At 39.3% G+C, this 20373-nt stretch overlaps 1 protein-coding gene across 3 annotated transcripts; it reads left to right on the top strand.

Moving 5' to 3' along the window:
- The first annotated feature begins 177 nt into the window (after nucleotides 1–177).
- On the top strand, nucleotides 178–19922 carry LOC138964134 (isocitrate dehydrogenase [NAD] subunit gamma, mitochondrial-like). Of its 3 annotated transcripts, none has more exons than XR_011455029.1 (15): nucleotides 178–271; nucleotides 1980–2057; nucleotides 3053–3153; nucleotides 3529–3644; nucleotides 4597–4654; nucleotides 6064–6196; nucleotides 6408–6541; nucleotides 7925–8027; nucleotides 8587–8733; nucleotides 9063–9157; nucleotides 9669–9729; nucleotides 9983–10071; nucleotides 12064–12089; nucleotides 18832–18878; nucleotides 19237–19922. XR_011455029.1 is itself a non-coding variant. In XM_070336022.1 (14 exons), exons 1-13 carry the CDS (start codon nucleotides 236–238, stop codon nucleotides 18848–18850), a joined length of 1170 nt encoding a protein of 389 aa, XP_070192123.1. In that variant the 5' UTR covers nucleotides 178–235; the 3' UTR covers nucleotides 18851–18878; nucleotides 19237–19922. The 3 variants fall into 3 exon arrangements, 1 of the variants encoding a protein (XP_070192123.1); XR_011455028.1 differs by lacking the exon at nucleotides 12064–12089 and adding an exon at nucleotides 12526–12603; XM_070336022.1 differs by lacking the exon at nucleotides 12064–12089.
- Nucleotides 19923–20373: the final 451 nt, after the last annotated feature.

The following is a 20373-nucleotide window of genomic DNA, read 5'->3' on the forward strand; positions in this document are numbered from 1 at the left end:
AAAGGTAAGCACCTTGGTCATGCGCTTTGTTTGCTCTTTAGACTGATTACTTCATGGTTTAAATCAGCTAGACCAGCTATGAAATACTTGAAGATTTCAAGAAAGGGACGCAAATTTGTGTGTGGCTGCATCGGCTGGCAGTACAACATGTGTGCCGGTCACTCCCTGTCGGAGGACAGATTCATAACTAAAGACCGTCTTTGCGGTGAAGGTCAAACGAACGGATTGGAACATCATGGCAGCTCTGACAAGGAGGCTCCTGTGCAACACTGTAAGTTTGGCCTTTTCAGATTTTTACTGAGATGCTCATTCCTTGCAAGATCCTTCCAGACTCTTAGTTTGTACGAGCTCGCACTGGTAGAGCAAACAAGTTCGTATTTAGGCCTCGGCAGCAGTCTCCTGCAGTCGGGCATGAGAGCCCCTTGAACGCACTCTCCCCTGTACAATCATAGTTTTAACCTCCCCACCTTTTTAATCTCCCTGTTTGCCGGAGCTAGCCATTCTCGGTAACAGTGACTCAACCGCAGGACTCTGAGACGTTCGCAAGAACCCAGTCCTCTACGCAAGAAGAAGAAGAGGCCTGGATCGAAGCACGAACACAAGTTATACACTGCAGAAGTGAATTCATCTGAATGATTGTGAACCACTGAACGTGACTGCATCGGTTGGCCTAGTGGTTAGGCGTCCTCCCCGTCATCAGGAGGTCGTGGGTTCGAACCCCGGCCGGGTCATACCTAAGACTTTAAAATTGGCAATCTATATAGTGGCTGCTCCGCCTGGCGTCTGGCATTATGGGGTTTGTGCTAGGACTGGTTGGTCCGGTGTCAGAATAATGTGACTGGGTGAGACATGAAGCCTGTGCTGCGACTTCTGTCTTGTGTGTGGCGCACGTTAAAATGTCAAAGCAGCACCGCCCTGATATGGCCCTTCGTGGTCGGCTGGGCGTTAAGCAAAACAAACAAACAAACGTGACTGCATTGGTGCATACGATCGTTTTGATGTGATTGTAGCCAACTTGTGTGTCGATGTCATGCTGGTCTCCCGTCAATCGTTGTTGAAAATTCTGCAATTTAAAATGTATTAAGCTAATGGGTCTGTGGCTTTTTAACAAGTGACGATGTCAGACATGCCCACCAAACAGTGCGGGTAGTTGGCATGTTATCAGAAGAACAACTGAGACGTTTGCCGAATCTTTGTAAGGTCTTCGGTTTGGAAAACGGTTTGAAATCCATACCCCACCAGCTAGTGAGCTGATGAACAATGAGAAGTAACACTTAGTATTACTGAACAGGACAGAAACTCCTTCTTCGTGAAGACTGTGCTGGAGTGGAACCAGCTGACCGACAATGCCATCTGCAGTGCTATCACAGCAGACCCCTATGGCGCAGCACCATCAGCGCCAGGTGGATCACCAACGCGGTCTGCCCCAACTACCTACTAGTACTAGCTAGTATCAGACAGTAGAGTGTTTTTAGCCAGCTTTTTAAACGGAACTCCAACTGAAACCATGAGCTGATGGACTGTCCACACGAAAATCAGTGCTCAGTGAACAGTACAGGAACTTTTAAAGAAACTGTATATATATGTAGAGCAAGAAAAGTGGGGCAAAAACTTTTAACATCACTCATTCATTTCATTTCATTCCCTTGACCGATCTGGCCGTCGGGGGGGGGGGGGGGGGGGGGGCATGAGGGACGACGAGACAGCAGTAACATCACTATGCCCATAGAGGTAATTTTTAAATAGGCGCTGCGCTCTCCCAGTTTCCGTTGCAACGATAGCCAATACTGGCTCCTGCAACGTACCTTTACCAGATCCAGAAGTATACCCTAACACGTACATCCACTTAAAATACCTACCCCCCAACCTGCACACGTATATGCCATAATACATGTTGCACACACATACCCATACTCTCTCCTATGCGCATGCGTATGCACACATATTTACTAATTTAGTTTTTTTTATTCAACATTCAGGCATGGCGACAGACTGTTGTACCCTCTCTGTCTAGCTTTGGCAACAGAAATTACACCATCAATGCAACAGAACAACAGGTATATTACTATCATCTAATTTTGTGTGAACATTGGATAGATACGGTTTACTTGTGTTTTTTCTTTTTGTTTTATTTCTTTTCAGTTTTTGGTACATTTCTGTGGAGAAGCAATTAGGTCTTAAAAAGTGGGAAATTCTTGGGGGGGGGGGGGGGGGGGGGGGGGGGGGGGGGGGGTGATTCCAGTGTATAGTACAAATCTGTGTGAATTATATGTGTATTTAACTTTAAGCTATTGACATGAATTTAAGCAATCATTTATTTTTGATTCCCCCAAGTAATCATTAAATAGAGTCTTAATAACTCTTAATAAGTAGCAGTTTTAGGCCGTCCGGACAGCTGTCTGTGGGTGAAATCACTGAATGTTGATATTTCTCAGATGTTATTGTCACAATACCTTTGAAACTCGACACTTTGCTATGTTTTGTTGACCTCAATACGTGACGCAAATTATCAATTATCAAAATGATCAATTTCTCAATGATTTTTTAAATTTGAGCTTTGGAGACCGTAGTCAAATTTCAAATCACAACAGGGTCATTTTGGAGTAAAGATAAATTGTCATTTTATTTGATGTTTTTGGGCTAGAGCTTTCAAACTTTACTCTCTCCCATATGGTTAAATACTTTCAGGAATGACCCAAGTCTTGTTGACCTCCATCAAATTTCAAGGTCACAGTGGGGTCAAGTTCTGGTTGAAAATGTTTAAAACGCCTTCCTTTTCTTGAATATTTTTTAAGCTAGATCTTCAAAAATTCACGTGCTTCCAAATTTCAGGGTGTGATAATAAAATTAGTTTCTCTAAACATCACCCAAATCTGGTTGATCTTATTCAATTTTCAAAGTCACAAGGGGGTCAAGTTCAGGTCGACAAGTAGTACTCATTTTCTTCAATGTTTCCGTACCTTATACGCGCCAGAAAATTTCGGAGTCATATAACGTAAGACAAGTATGCGTCGTATGAGCATTCACCTTTCTTGTATTGTTTGCGTTTAAGGTGTTGTCATGTGCAAAGTATGGAGGCAGACACTGTGTGACCTTGATGACCGGGGATGGTGTTGGTCCTGAGATCTTGACCCATGTTCAAGAAATCTTCAGGTAAGTTCAAATGCTATACGTTTAAGGTATACTGTAGAATAATGTGCAGCACAGTACATTATATAATACAGCACAAAATAGAGCAAAGTCAGAGCATACAACAACAGAATTCCATAGACATTTAACAACAATGTTCTTTTACTTTTGGTTTTTCATGTAGCTATGTCTATAAAAGAAACTTTTGCAGATTTCTCCCAATAATTGTACACCTTTCAAGGTTATGTGTTCTGTGGATCCTCATTACAGAAACATTGATGGCAAGATTTGAAGGGAAGCACAGGCTTTTCAGTTTATGCACTGTCATTTTGCTCCAAGATATTTTGACTTCAACACAATGAACTTTGCTTAAAAACCATGGTTTGAAATGTTGGACAGATATGCAGGAGCTCCCATTGATTTTGAAACGGTGGAGATCAACTCCTCGACCACTGATGCAGCCTACCTAGAAGCTGCTTTACTGTCTGTGCAAAGAAATGGCGTGGCCTTGAAAGGTCAGTGTGCACAGACACCAGCGCAGATTTCATACCCCCCGCGGGTTAGGGGGAGTCCCATATTGGTTGGGACGAGAAAGAATTTACCCGATGCTGACCAGCATGTCGTGGGAGGCGACTAACAGGTTCTGTTTCTCCTTTTACCCTTGTTGAGTGTTTCTTGTATAGAGTATGGTCAATGTTTGTAAAGATTTTGGTCAGGCGGTGTGTAAGAAATGTTACGTCCTTTGTACTGGAAACTTGCATTCTCCCAGTAAGGTCATATATTGTACTACGTTGCAGGCCCCTGGAGCAATTTTTTGATTGGTGCTTTTGTGAACAAGAAACAATTAACAGGTGGCTCTATCCCATCTCCCCCCTTTCCCCTATCCCATCTCCCCCCTTCCCCCGTCGCGATATAACCTTGAATGGTTGAAAACGACGTTAAACACCAAATAAAGAAAGAAAGAAAGCGCAGATTTCATGGGTCCTTTGTTGATAAATGTTAGGACAGGTAGTGGCCATATTCATATACCCTGAAAGCAGGGGCCATACACACACTAACACATGCACACACACACAATAAATTTATACACATGCATTGTTTTCTCTCTCTCTCTCTCTCTCTCTCTCTCTCTCTCTCTCTCTCTCTCTCTCTCTCTCTCTCTCTCTCTCTCTCTCTCTCTCTCTCTCTCTCTCTCTCTCTCTCTCTCTCTCTCTCTCTCTCTCTCTGAGTCTTTGTCTCTCTGTGTCTATCTGCCTGTTTGTCTATATGACTCTCATTGGCTACAGAGTTCACTACTAGCAAGTTTGAACAACTTCAAGAATTATGAATAGCTTATTTGATACTACTTGTAACATGTTAACATCCTTTATGCACTAAGATTGTTGCATATATGCATATATCTGTATACTGTACTGATGGTTATTCAACTGTCAAGGTCTTTGAGAGTTCTTTTTTGTTTCTGCACAGGTAACATTGAAACCAAGTTCGATGATGCAGAATTTCGGTCAATGAATGTTGCACTACGGTAAGACTTCAGAGGAAAGCAATCTTTCTAATTTTGCATCTGTCCACTAAAGAGCTTTTGATCTAATCATGGTACATTATAAATTGAGGGTTGGTTTTTGGAGGGGGGGGGGGGGAGGGGAAGGGGGGGGGGGAGGAGGAGGGGGGGGGGGGGGGGAGGAGGAGACTCTTCCAAGATAAAACCTTAGCAAGTCATGATTTTATGCCATATCAGAATATAGAAGCATATGGCACTGGCAGCTTATGTTTCATATTTTATCATGTAGCCAATTACCATTAATATTGCTATTTCATATGTTACGTGGATTTCCATTGGTCAATTGGGCAAAACTGAGCTCAGTGCAAAAGTGATATCGACGACATTTCCGTCGATATCAGTTTTGATATCAACGACTTCTTTATTGCATCCCCACTTCAAAAACAAAAACACCTAAATTTAAAAACAAACAAATATATATATATGAAAATGTAATTATCCCAGAATTTAGTTGAGCAAGTGACTAAAGACTTTTTGAAAGAAAAGACATTTTGAAATACTGAAAAGTACAAGAAAAGAGTGAACAAAAAGAAATAATAATCAGAGGGAGGGATATGGAACAGCCAAAACTGAGACAAATACTTTTGTAATTTCTTTACAGTAAATACAAAATGTCCAGAGAATTAGCAATATATCTAACATTGACTGACTGTGTGATGATATCTTCTGCTATTGGTGTGTTTCGACAGTGATATCAAAATCTCGACCATATCACTGTCTCAACAGACCATAGCAGAAGATATCATCACACAGTCCGTCAATATTGGGTAAAATGTCAGTCTTTGTCTTTTGTCAATCAAGTAACTTTAGATTACAGATAAGTAGTGAGAGTATACTGTCAATATGCGAAACGAAACAGACCTGTCATCCATGATGTGTGACTTCGTTTTTTTGAAGGGCAACTTGGATTGATTGCATAATTTGTCTTTTGTGGTAAAGCTGTGTGTATGCTACATCAGTGTTGGTCTGGTTGTTTAAGAGAAGTTTCAAATATTCGGTTTCCAGTCGGATGTGTTTGATTACTGACACATGCCTCAAATGACTGTGGAGCAACTGCCTGCATTCCTGCGAGCCATTCTGGGGGGGGGGGGGGGGGGGGGGGGGGGGGGTGAACAGGTCTGCACATGCAATATAAAAAGAAAGTGCAGACAAGTATCAAAATAAAATTATGTGTTTCACTTGAGAATTGTGGTTTATTGTTCCACATAAACCTGTGATGGCAAAGTACACTGTTACTTTTAGTTAAAGAAAAAGCTCACTACTGATTAAAATTCTTTAGATAAATGTTCAGTGGTGCATAATTATTTGCCTGTACCCTGTTTGACTAACTGCTTTTAATAACATTGTGTTTCATTCCTGGTTTCGTGTTATAGAAGCAGACTTGATCTGTGGAGCAACATTGTGTGGTGTCGTTCCTTCAAGGGAGTAAACGCTCGCTATGATGATATTGACATCGTCTTGATCAGAGAAAATACGGAGGGAGAGTATTCCTCTTTGGAACATGAGGTGAGAATAAGATGCTGTTAAAATTGACATGAGAATAATACTCCAACTCTGTGTGTGTTTATGCATGTATGTGTATGCACTTGTGTGAACATGATTAACAGAGAACATATATAATATATAACACAAACATACATTTATTTATGCTGTTTCTGAATGCACATTTACACACTGTTCCATGTCTGTTCATATTCAAGAGCTTTTACTTTTTCAGAGTGTGACGGGCGTTGTGGAGAGTCTAAAGATCATCACAGCCGAGAAATGTGAGCGCATTGCTCGATACGCTTTTGATTTTGCTGCTCGCAATGGGAGGAAGAAGGTCACGGCCATACACAAAGCCAACATCATGTGAGTGGAACACAAACATTCTCTTAGACAGTGGTGAACATTTCTTTCATGGTTAGCACCAGCTATCATCTTCCTCATCTGTGTTATTTTGCAGGTAATCTTGTGCAGTTCTTTTTAATAGTCCAACCAACTACAGTGGAGTCCGGGTACAACGAATCTCAAGGGAGATACATTTTAGTTCGTTATATCAGTAATTCGCTGTAGAGTTTTCAACCCTAAATGGCCTTAATAATATAATCCATAGAGGCATAGTTCAAATGTTCACTTTACTGTCACAATTTTAGAAGTAAAATTTAAAAAGTCGTGTAAAAGCATGTACATGTACATTCTGATCAATCTCCGATTTCATGGTGTCCACCAGTTCTGGTGCATGTACTACCCTGGCCAAGTTTCCTCTCAAGACATCAAAGAGACCGCCCCATAGGTTAAACTCCCCATAGGTTAAACTCGGTCACTGACCCGGGTGCAGGAAGTGTTTCCTCATATGAAAGGGGAACCACCTCTCATAGCTAAAACTGGGTCAATGACCCCTGGGAAGAAGGTCAGTGTCTCTAAACAAGGCCACCCAGCTATCACAATGGACCTGCCTTTGATCTGCCTCACACGCAGATCCTTGTAGCCTTGTGACGTTTTAGAGCACGGTCATAGCTTAGCAGCTGATTGGAATAGTGAAAACACAGCGGCGGTGGCTGTTCCGTGCACCTCCCGCTGTTTGTTCAGAGTTCGCTCATCACGCGATGTGCACTTGTGTTTGTGTATTTTTGTCTTTGGAGACAATTATTGTTGTAGCCTTGTGACTTTTAGAGACAAAACAGCTCTGGGGCGATGAAAACGTGTTTGTTATAAGAGGGGTTCGTTATGCAAATGAGTTCAAAAGGTTCGTTGTAGCCGGAAAGTAACAAGTAAGAAATAGAAGGCTGTCTGCCGGGAAATCAATGGCAGTTCGTTAAAAGCGGGATTTCGTTATACCCAGGTTCGTTATAGCTGGACTCCACTGTATTGATTATTTTCGAGAAAGTATGAAGGGGACATTGTCATTGGTTATTTATAATGTTTCAGTATGTTCTGCTTTTTCAAGCAAACTCAAAATTTAGAACATCTAATGATGGACATCAAAGTTTAAAGCATTTCTTGTGAGATCTTTTTGCATTAAAGAGGGTGTAAAATGATCACTTCTGTGTTATCTTGTTGTAAACAATCACCTGTTCTGTAAATAGTCATGAAATCATTCCATATCAGAGATTGAGTATGTCTGGGACAGTTTTTCTTCCAAAATCTGTATCCTTGTTGAGGCAGAGATGGATGGATAATTTGAGTGTGTGTGTGTGTGAATGTGAATGTGTGCATGTATGTGTGTTATGCAACGTGTATTGTTATTTGTAGGAAGCTTGCTGATGGCCTGTTCTTGGAGAGCTGCAGAAAGGTTTCGGAAGATTATGCTGACATCAAGTTTTCTGACATGATCATTGACAATGCCAGCATGCAGGTGAGACACAACAGGAAGGTTGCCTTTGGCATTGGTTTTAGGCACAAACCAGGCTAGGGCACTTGTTCAAAGGTCAACAATAAGTGAGAGTTATATGTGTCTCCTGATAAAAAAATAAATAATATAATTTCTCAGCGGTGAAAAAAGCAAAATTATACTGTACTTCAAAGGTTCAAAGGTCAAATAATAATAATAATAATAATAATAATAATAATAATAAATGAGCATTTATATAGCGCAACATCATAACTTTACAATTATGCTCTTTGCGCTTGACACATTTAAAATTAAAACACAGTTATACAAGCATTTACATCTACATTCATAGTCAACAACAAATAAAGGGAGAGAAGGGCTCTGAGTAAAACTAATATAATTTTTCAGCGGTGAAGAAAGCAAATACTGTACTTCTTGAATATATAGGATTATTTTATTATACTGCTTGAGAAATACATTTAATATCATCTTTATCATTTCACAGTAAGTAAAAATAAAGACAAAACAAATAGTTGTTGTGTTATGAGGTCTAATTTGTGTTACTGATATGTGAATTGTACAGATGGTGTCCAGACCACAGCAGTTTGACGTGCTGTTGATGCCAAATCTGTATGGCAACATTCTGAGCAGTATCGCTGCAGGCTTGGTGGGTGGTGCAGGTCTGGTGCCAGGAATGAATGTGGGCGCCAAATACGCAGTATTTGAATCTGTGAGTTTTATGTTATTTCAGTTACATGAGCTTCAGCTACATTTTTTTGTCTGCTGTACGAAGACAGAGAAACGCACTTACATGTGCAAGCAGACGTACAGACATGATATTGTTAACACATGCACGCACTCACACATGCATATGCACGCACGCACTTTGTTTGTGTCTGAAGAAGATCCCAGGGTTGATCTGTATTCTTCATTCACTTGTAAGTACAGTATTGATTGGTATTTTTATTTATTGCTCTCACGTGCAGTCACCATTGTTTTTCTGCCATTGTGTTTCATAAAAGAAGTCTTGTGGTTGACAGGAACTTTTTTTTCAAACAGGGTACACGTAACTCTGGGCGCTCGCTGAAAGGCAAGAACATCGCCAACCCGACAGGCATGCTGCTGGCCAGCTGTGACATGCTGGACTACCTTGGGTATGTCAGGCCACCCTGCTCTGTTTGATTAATATTGCTTGTACAGTGTTTTGCTAAAAAGGTACAGAATTTCCATCTGCTTCTGGCATAGATTCATAAAGCTTGCATTTTTTTCACAACGTCCATTTATTCGCAGTAACTTCAATACAGGGGGAACTGTAATAAATGCTTACATGACCAAATGACTTGGTGCTTACCTGGGAAATTTGTATAAGATTTGATGCTCAGTAAAAGTCTTACACCAGGATTCAGTGAATATGTTCTCATTTTGTTCTGCTACAGCTTCTGTTTGAAACAGTTCTGTGCCTAAAAAAATCTAAATAAACCATGTTGCATATGCACCAGTAGTTATGGAATCATACTTTTTATTTATTCACAAAGCAGTTCTGTACATGCATATTATAAGGATGAAAACATACACACAGAGATGGAGAACTCATGAAACAAACACTGCACAGCTAAATCCACTCTGATGTGATAACTTGATTTTTTCTCTCTTGTATGTTTCCAGCCATCACAACGTTGGAGCACTAATTCGGGAATCCGTCCTGGACGTCATCGCACAACCTCAGGTATCAACATGAGACACTAGAAGTTTTAAAGTGTGTGTATGTGTGTCTGTCTCTGTAGCTCTGTGAGTGTCTGTGTGTGTGTCTGTGTCTGTCTGTCATAGAAAGAGAGAAAGGAAGACACTTTAAAGAGTGAAAGTTTGTTTTTAAACGAAGAACAACACCAGATTGGATAGAAAAAACACCTGCATGATGTCTTGATATTTAGTCATTGAATATCTTGTGAGTTACACACATTGTATTCCCTGTTTTGCAGCATCAAACGCCAGACATGGGTGGACAGGCCACCACCACAGACGTCATCCAAGCCATTATCGATGACATCAAGCCCAAAACACAGACCAGGTAACTTGTAGAACTAATTCCGTGCTCACCTCTTAATTAACACTGATATTTCTAAAGGACTTTGGTTCTTGTGACTTCTTCAATACCATCTTTCTGGCCTGAAACTAAGTCAACTTTCCATAATAGTAATGCTTCAGATATTCTCTGTTTAACTACTTCCTGCTAAACAACTGATTCAGAATGAATATTCCTCATGGTTAGTTGCCATTGCTCATAAGCTACATTCAGACATGACAGTATTATTCAAGACAAAAGTTTCTGAAAGACATTACTATTCTACATTTGCTAACTCAAGCCCTATCTAATGCATCACAGCTTTTTGCCACTTCCGCACAACGGTAGCAATTAATTATGTAATTAAGAAACAGACCCTCTGTTGATATGTATCTGTCCACTGCAAGAGTAGGTAGGGGATCATATTTTACTGGGCCTTGGATGTGCATTTTTGAAATCGTGGCTACTCCGGTATTCTCAGACCTGGGAACCCATACGATTTCGCCGTATTTTGTACGCATGATTGTCGAGAATACGATCAGTACGGTCAGTGGGAAAAAAATACGACGAGAATTAAAGATTCCTAGACTACTTTTCTTCACAAGCCCATATTCATCCCGAAGCCGATCCAGTATTTTGACACATGATTACAGTTTTTGTCAGTAAACTTTGAAAAAAGCATTTGTTTTAAATGTATATAGGTAAACTTGATTAACGGTGTGACGGACACGTGTGAAGCATGTTTTAATCATGGATGTTCAAACGCTGTGTGGAGTACGCTCACTTTTATGAATATACACCAAGTTTGTTTGATAATACTCTAAGTGCAAAACAGGGGTTCCCTGGTCTGTATTCTGGTGTGTTTTAGCAGTTGTGTGTAACTTGATGCATGAGCGCTTTGTACAGAAGCACACATATTTTGGCAAAGCAGAGTTACATAGTTTATCTGGGGAAAAAAAATGGACAATTGTTGAACATTTTTGTTCAATTAACTTACATGTTTTGTTGTTTATTTATGTAATTGCACTCAATTTTCTGAATATTTTTGTTTCCTTCACTGATGCATGAAGTTGATGGCAGATCCAGGATCATGCATTTTGAAACAACTAATTCATGAAGGATTCAAAACTTAATGCTAAGCTGCTCGTTTGTGTAATTTCACTTTGTGAAATCTATCTGACACATCTGTGAAACTCATTGATTGCAATCCACTGAGAAAGTGATTGTGTAGCGTTCTGGATTAAAAGGTACCTTGCTTCCCATGTAAATGATGTTGTAAACCACCACAGATCTGTCCTGGCTTTGACAAGGAATTTCACTGAGACACTTACCAGAAATCAACAGCCTGGGTGTTTCCTGTACGATGGGAGTGGTGGGCTTGTTATTTTTGCGGAATTAATTATGAAACTTAAGCTTATTTCAATATGTAAAGTCAATTCAGCAAAATATTCTCACCCTGTGCAGGAAGCTGTTGTTATTTGGTATGAGTCTGAGTTGGAGGATGCTCTAGTTCCAGTAAAACCATGAAGGGATGTGTAATTGTCAATATGATTGTGTACATGAGAGGGGAGGTATCTTTAATCGAAAGGGTGTGCAGAAGAAGCAGTGTGCTACGCTGAATGCAGTCATTTAGGACAATAGGAAGAGTGTGGCAGGCTGGAGAACTCTGCTCAGATCCTTGGTTTCCTGAGGAAAGCAACTGTATTTCCAGGAAAAAAAATTGGGCCTGCCCCAAAAACATTTTTGTGAAAAGAGAAGCAATCTTTCCCAGTCTATTTCCAAATCCACCCTATTTGTCAGCCATATGTACTAGCTGCCAGAAAAGGTAATCAGGATTTTTTAAATTTCCCACGAGGGAGTTGCCCCGACCAGTCCCCAATCTGTTTTCAGAGATTGTATTCTTCATGCAGCTCTTATTCTCCAGCCTGGTGGGTAAATAGGCATGGTGAAATAATGTTTGATGGTGTGTGCCAAAAATAATGAAATGACTTTTTCCAGGCTGCATAGTGCTGAATGAATTGTGGGTGAGTGTGATTTTAGGTGGAATGGTTTTTGTCAGTTGATGAGAAGCATGCCTGACCACACCACAGGTTTTCAGTTTTGCAGACCAGTTTTGTTGGTTTTATTTGGTCATTAAGGTTGAACTTGGTGTTGTACAGTGGTATCTGTGATGTGAGTCCCCCTCCGATGAGAGGACACCTCTCAATAAAGGACAGCTTTTCTTGTCCCTCAGTCAGTAAACTTAACTAAAGTATACCTGCCACGAGAAGACACATGCAATCTAGGGACATTTTAGTTTGTTTTCAGGGTGTCCTCTCATCAGAGGTACCACTGTATCAAGACACAGTAGAGCCTAGTGGTGATCGGTATTGACAATTTTGGGGGGCTCATTTTGTTTTGTATTTCAATAGTTGCGTAGAAAAGAGAATTAACACCAAATATATTGAAAATACTCAACAGTCTCCAAGAAGCACAAAGTGGATAGGTCATATTTTTGAGACCAACCAAGAACAGCAACAAAGAAACAAAAAAGAATGGGTGAGTTAGTTAAATAGTATGTACACATATAATTATGCAAACGACTAACATTTACTCAAACAGCTAACGCTTGTGCTAAGTTCCTCCAGCTTTTTCGAATGCATAAGCAGGAAAACAATTGTTATACTAAAACAGCTTGTTTAGAAAGAACTAACACTAAACTTATCTGAAATTTTTATTTCTTTTACTAATTTTTGTTATGGAACACTGTGTTGCCTTTTCTCTGAAGGAGCCGTATAGTAGACAAGCTGTCTCTCCCATGCAATGCTTGCTTATATATTTGAATTTTTGTGTGTGTTTTTGTTTTTGTTTTTTGTATGTTGTTACTGTATTCTAAAATACTGGAAATTGGCAACCAGTCAGTTGTACCAGCTATGATTCCTTTTGACAGTTTAACCTGGTAAAAAGCTATCGCAATATTATCACACCCTATCTAAACTGTTTCCTCCAACTAAAGGACCGTATTTTATGAGACCTAGTTTCCCTGTCTTTTGGGTAATACCGTTTAACAGGACACCAGTAACTGTGGTCACTGTGCATGTAATAGTACCTGCTATTCCGACTTGGTCGTGTGACAGACGTTTTCTTCCACACGAGATTACGTTGATTGTCTAACGAAGCCGTCAGGCTGAGTTAGACATCAGCTAATCGAGTGTGGAAGAAAACTCTGTCACACGACCAAGTCGGAATAGCATTTATGTCTCACAGCTTCAACAGAGGAGAGAACAAACACGTTTTGTGTACTCAAGCTTGACAAACCTAAACACAGGAGCAGCCATTGTGGAGAGATCTACTTTTTGACGGAAGTGACCGAACAACTGTGAATGACGTCTCGGTATATGTGAATGGCATCACAGTCATCGTCACAGTCTGTATCTTTTGAAGCATCGCATTCTTCATGACGTCTTTCTGTGTCTGCATCCGCGAAATGTTTGTTCATTCCGGAATCTTTGTCATCTATGTTCAGAACTCTGTCCTTATAGTGTCAGACTAACAGGCCTCTTGAGCGAGCCACTCTCCAAGGGAAGGTAAATTCGCGTATGGAAACAGTACTGTCGTCTGGGATGCCGTTTTCAGTATTCTGAGCGTTGAAGAATTTGTAAAGAGAAGAAACAATAACAGCAGGAGAAATAAAAGTCGTGTGTGCATTTTTTGGCTTTTGGAGGGACGATTTTGAGTTTGAATCCGTTCTTGCCATGCTTCTAAAGCGTGTAACATATGGGTGTTTTTCAAAAAAGAACGAAAAATGAGACTAGTGAATGGTTAAAAGTGAATTTATTCCAAACTCTTAACAAATGGGTTGACATTATTCAGCACACCCAGTGCCATGTTAACATAAGATATGTACTCTTAATAAAGAATGGTTTTGCCACAAAAAAAAATCACAAAAAAATATTTTGTTGCAGTGGTCAGTCGTGTTACTCTTTCTTTAATTTTTTTTTAGTTTTGAAGAAATGTTGACAGATGACTAGTTTGCCTCCAGTATGACAAAAACAATACACTTTTCACTTTCTGAAGAAAAATATATACCTTAAAGTGAAAGAAAGCGATAAAAATTAAAGAAATTGTCACTCAAATGAATAAAAATCATTTTTGAAAAATGTCAAACATCGCCAGCAGCTTGAAACTTGTTCATTTCTTGCAATTGTATTTTTCTCGAATCAAGTATTATGAGAGCATTGAGCAAAAGATAAACAGACTGAAAAGAATTATATCTTCCTGGAAATTCTGCATTCAGAAGCCTCAGTAACACCAATGACGTGTGTAACACGACTGAGTAACATGACTGACATCTCATAACACGACTGACCATCCTCAGCTAACTTTGATTTATGAACTGATTTTAACTTTAAACGTAAAGTTAATTAAATGGGGAAAAAAATTGCTTATATGTAGTAAGACATTTTTACTTTATTTCCACCTTTTAAGCCTAACTCCACAACTTGACCAAAAAAATGCAAACTTATCACAAAATAAACTGTAATGATCGCGCCGTGAATTTGCACAGGCCTAGCAAAATCGCAATTTTATATGATTCAAGGAAAGAACAAAATCTTATTTATTTGCAGCATTACTACAGAACTGTACTGCAATGCACTGTAACATTATTGATTACAGCAAAATTACTGACAGATGGTAACAGCACTGAGACCAAATTGCCTTGGCTGGTTTCGACAGAAGTTACACGTACAAAAACGATCAGCAGTGTTATACTGTTTGACAGAAATACAATTCTTTTCCTCAAACGGCGAAGACAAAGCATAAACAGGATTGTTTTAAACAACCAAAGCTGCACAGTTTTTTTAAACAGTAACATTACAGGCATGGTAACACCACTGACACCAAATTGCCTTTAGATGTTTCGACAAACAATAAAACGTTCTGAAACAGATCAGCAGTGGAATCCCCAACGTTCTGGCACGAACAGTACAGTGACCTAGCTGGACTCTAGCACATTCAACTACTCAGGTACTTGATTAGGAGTGCAGTCAGCAGTTGGTGAATATGGTAGACCCGGTGTGAAGTGGTTTGGGATCCAGTGCGTCATGTTCATGTCAACACGTGCAGACGTCCATATATGCCCATGAATGTTTTTTGCTTTATTATCTTCATCACTTCCGCTTCCTATATTCGTTTTACGGTGTTCTCGTCCAGGGACATTCCAGGAAGGTATTCGTCAGAATACATTGCAAAGCTCTTGATGATGTGTCCTCTGCGTTATTTGCTGGTCTCGAAGCATTTCCTCAGGTTTTCTGCTTTCAAGAAGTATTCAGAATAGTTAGTTAGTTAGTTGTTGCTTTTTGGGTCCAGCGCACCATATAGGCCAAATCAGGACCCCACAAGTTTAACATTACAAATATTTAAAATAAACCAACTTTACTAAAGAAAATTAGGAATGTCACCCGAAGGTAACATAACAGCTATATCGAATACCTACGTGTCAGGAAACCCAGGAACTCTCATGTCAAATTTCATAAAGATCGGTCCAGTAGTTTGGTCTGAATCGCTCTACACACACACACGCACAGACAGACACACACACACACACACACACACACACACACACACACACACACACACACACACACACACACACACACACACACACATACATACATACACCACGACCCTCGTCTCGATTCCCCCTCTATGTTAAAACATTTAGTCAAAACTTAACTAAATGTAAAAAGTAACAGAAGAATGTAAATTCCTTCAGATCGCCAGAGACACACAGTAAGATCGCCAGAGACACACAGTAAGATAGCCAGAGACACACAGTAACACAACTGATTCGTTAAAAAAACACATCTTACCTTTCTACACTTATCAAGTCCACCATACACAAGCGATCAAACTCGCTTAGCTGTTCCCGCTGCAGAAAGCTGCTGAAGGATGAGGGATAACTACAGGCCCAAAATGGTTTAAAAAAACTGGAGTACTCATTGTTTAGGTCTGTTTAACTGTTCTGGTAACACCACTGACAAAAAAAGTGACAGACACTCATTTTTGAGAGTTTAAGTCCACATTCAGAGTCTGGGTCAACCTTACAATCACAATCTGTTGCAATAATCCAAAGGTGCTCATCCCGTAAGCAATTTTTTTGATATTTTTTTAATGGTCTACAATTTTTTTTCTTCTTTAGAGGTGGTGGAAGTTTTGAGTGCCTTCAAAAAGACAGGCATTTTTAGATACCCCTACATGTTTAAACCATGCAAAACTAACTTTCAAGTGTCAAGAATGTACTTTAATGAATGTTCATGTTGTTGTCTATTCATTTTTGGTAAAAAAAAAAAAAAAAAGTATTATATTAAGATAGATAGGACATGTTTCTTTCTGAATTAATTTCAAAATCAAAGACACGTTTTGAGTGCCTTTAAAAAGACAGGCATTTTCAGATACCCCTACTTGTTTAAACCATGCAAAACTAACTTTCAAGTGTCAAGAATGTACTTTAATGAATGTTCATGTTGTTGTCTATTCATTTTTGTAAAAAAATTTTTAAAAAAAATGTATTATATTAAGATAGATAGGACATGTTTCTTTCTGAATTAATTTAAAAATCAAAGACACGTTTTTCGTACATTTTTGAAAAACACCCATATAATCTTGCACACGTTTGCTTTAGTAGTGGCAAAGAAGGAAAGCGTGTGACATTATGTTTTGTTGTTCAATGTTTGGTTTCAGATACAGCAACATAACTTTTGATTTTGTTGGCATATGTTCCCAACCTGTTTACTGATTGTGTTCTGTTCTGATGATTTCTGTTGTTTTTACTTTTGTTTCTTTTCCTTGTTTACGTTTGGTGATTTTTATTGTCGGTGTGTTAAGCAACACGACTTTGTCTGGTTTTATGTTCACATAATTTTGAGTTTCTTCTCTTGTACACTGTGCTATTTCTTCTTCTTTCTACTATGCATGTGTATGTTGCAAAGATACTACTATGTTTGCTTTTTGTGTTTTAGTTCTAATCTTTAGATTCTTGATGCACACTCGCTTATTTCTGGAAATGATTTTCTACTATTTTCTTGAATGCAGCTACAAGACGTTTTGCCCCATGCTTTAAATATGTAAACCATGGCAATTATTGAAACCACTACAGACCCATGCAAGCTTTTACATGCGATACAAGTATCTTTTCACTAACACATAGTACAGGTTGGCAGTATGGCTGCTCCCTGTGCAGTCTTTCAACAGTTTCATTGAATGAATCAAATGTATTGTCATTGTTGCTGGTGCAGCTGCATGTGCCTTGCATGGATGTTTTCTGTGAGATAGCCACCATGATTTTTTTTTTGACTCGCCTGAGTAATGGGTGAGTCTTAGTATTCATTTGTGTTGGTCTTGTTTTTGGGGAGAGGGGGAGAGGTCTTAAAAGGGTGGTTCCCCCCCCCCCCCCCCCCCCCCCCCCCCCCCCCCCGCGGGTTAGGGGGAAGAATTTACACGATGCTCCCCAGCATGTCGTAAGAGGCGACTAACGGATTCTGTTTCTCCTTTTACCCTTGTTAAGTGTTTCTTGTATAGAATATAGTCAATGTTTGTAAAGATTTTAGTCAAGCAGTATGTAAGAAATGTTAAATCCTTTGTACTGGAAACTTGCATTCTCCCAGTAAGGTCATATATTGTACTACGTTGCAAGCCCCTGGAGCAAATTTTTGATTAGTGCTTTTGTGAACAAGAAACAATTGACAAGTGGCTCTATCACATCTCCCCCTTTCCCCGTCGCGATATAACCTTCGTGGTTGAAAACGACGTTAAACACCAAATAAAGAAAAGAAAAGGTGGTTTCACTGTAATGGGAAATGACGAAGGAGAGTCGTGTAAGCATTTGCTTTTCTTGTTGTTGAAAGAATAATGGCTTTTTTAAATTCAAAACATTCAAAATGATATCAGTTACTATTTAGAAATGAGAAACATGCGTTGATTCAGACAGAACTATGCGAGATCTCAAATAATGAAGAATTTTGGAGCTTGGTTGTAGATACTCCTTGCACTTCCTTCCTGGGTTTGATGCCCTCCATACATGGTGCGAGTTAGGTAGACCCTCGTTCAATTTCAAGGTCACTGTGGGGTCAAGTTGGGGTCTAAAAGTTGGAAGTTTATAATTTTCTTGAACGTTTATGAAGCCAGATCTTGAAACTGCACAACGTTTGGCAACTAGTATCCATTATCTATACTTCCGGTGTAACCCAAGTCTGGTTGGTCCAAGTTGAAATTTAAGGAACAAAGAACAAACAATGATCACTTTTCTGAAGATTTGTTTTAAGCCAGAGCACAATAAAAGGAGGTGTGTGTGTGCATGCATTTGTGTTTGTTTGTGTTACAGCAGATCCTCTTTTTCATCATATGATGTAGGAGCGTCATATGAGCATTTGCTCTTCTTGTCAATTAATACGTCATATTCTCTGGTGCCCACATTTTGTGTGCATCTGATGACAATTCTGGTACGAATACTTTTTGAATAACTGTCAATTTGTGTTGTGTTTTGAATGCTTCTTTCCCTTTGCCATTTGATTTGACAGTGATTTAGTTAAAAGTGTCATGCATAATGCACACTAACAGTCAAATCAGGTTCAAGCTCTTACTAATGTATATGAACAGGTAAAACTCCCAGGTTTTGTTAATTTCTAAGTGGCATGCTGTTAGTAGTTGCTTGAGAGAGTCAGTCCAAGGGGAAAGACTTGAAATCTTCCAGTCCTGTAACTATTATCCTTCCCTTTTATTTTGCAGAAACCAGCAAGCTAATTAAAGACTGCACAATGGACACTTGCCTGAAGGTAAGCTTTCTGATTATTTGTGACGCAGACACCAAATATATATACCAAGTCTTTTTCATGAGATGTATTGAAGACATAGTTTTCTTGTTTTTACACACATGCATACACACACACACACACACACACATGAATCACACATGAATCACACATACGCAGGCATGCTCTCACGTACGCACGCATGCATACTCGCACACACACACATGAATCGCACATACGCATGCATGCTCTCACGCACATACGCACGCATGCTCTCACGTACGCATGCCTGCATACACACACACACACAAACACAAATATGGACACACACTATTAACCAGTAATTATGATCTCATTTGTTGTCATTTGTATGTTTGTGCAGAGAGCTGACAAGACTGCCTCCTCGCTCCGCCACCAGCACTGTTTCTGCTTGTTGAATCTCCCCTGAAACACATACTAGCAACACTATAAAGCTGTGTGAAGAACAATGAAAGAAGGATTTTGTGTTAGTTTTATTATTTGGTTATTTATTTTGCTTATGTGATATTGAAAAAGAGAGAGGTAAGGAAGGGGTGTGTGTGTTTGGGTGCGATAGTGTGTGTGAGAGAGAGAGAGACAGACAGAGACAGAGACAGAGACAGACTGTGTGTGTTAGTGTGTGGTGTGTGTGTGTGCAAAGCAGAGAGTGTAAGTGTATAATGGTGTGTGTTTGTGTGCATGTATGTGGTTTTGTTGTTTGAAATATAAAAGAAAGGTAGGATGCTCATCAGTTGGTATGGTTTCTTTCCTAACAATAGTTATCATACATTGTGATTGAAATTCAAACTCTGAATGGAAACCATGTACCTGGTGTTGTTAATTTAAAACTGTGTGTAAACTTTTGTTAGATCTTGTTACGTACAGTAAAACTAATGTAGTAAATATAAAATTATTGTAGTAATGTGTACCTTGATGCAAGATTATATTTTGTGTGCTTGTATTTGGATTTTTATTTGTTTGTGTTTTGATATTGGTGTTGTTTGTGTTGCTTGTGCGCAACAATTTAGAGAATAAAATAATTTGTCCAGATTCGTTTCTCACCATATTTTATTCACAGAAGTGTGTGTGTGAGTGCATATGTGAAAGTATATTGTAGTTCATATCTCCAGTTTAAGAACATTTTTACAATAAAGCGTAACCACATTCAACCAGAGCAATAACAACACGATCAAATAACAATGAACGTAAGCTCTGAATGTGGAAGACAACAGTAATTGAAAGTAAATGCTCACAGTCAAAGACAAACACAAGATCCAAGTTTTATTCTTGAGTGAAAATGGCCCCGAAAATCAACAAGTCACATAATGTCCCCCACTACACTTTGCAATCTATTGGTATGTACCTGTTGGAGTGAAAGATGCATGTACATAAGCCTAAGGCCTACACAAGCAAAAAATGTCTGTGTGTGTGTGTGTGTGACTGTCTCTCCATTTATATCGCACATGAGCCCTGACAAGATAAAAGAAAATGCATGTAGACT

Source organism: Littorina saxatilis, linkage group LG4 (genome assembly GCF_037325665.1).
Source record: "Littorina saxatilis isolate snail1 linkage group LG4, US_GU_Lsax_2.0, whole genome shotgun sequence".
Taxonomy (NCBI): Eukaryota; Metazoa; Mollusca; class Gastropoda; order Littorinimorpha; family Littorinidae; genus Littorina; species Littorina saxatilis.

What these genes read in the sequence shown, in the direction of transcription:
- LOC138964134 (XM_070336022.1), top strand. Translation starts at nt 236, where the DNA reads ATGGCAGCTCTGACAAGGAGGCTCCTGTGCAACACT. An exon ending in ATTCCTCTTTGGAACATGAG is followed by an intron (nt 6,197 to 6,407) that starts GTGAGAATAAGA and finishes TTACTTTTTCAG; the next exon opens with AGTGTGACGGGCGTTGTGGA. An exon ending in TTGACAATGCCAGCATGCAG is followed by an intron (nt 8,028 to 8,586) that starts GTGAGACACAAC and finishes TGAATTGTACAG; the next exon opens with ATGGTGTCCAGACCACAGCA.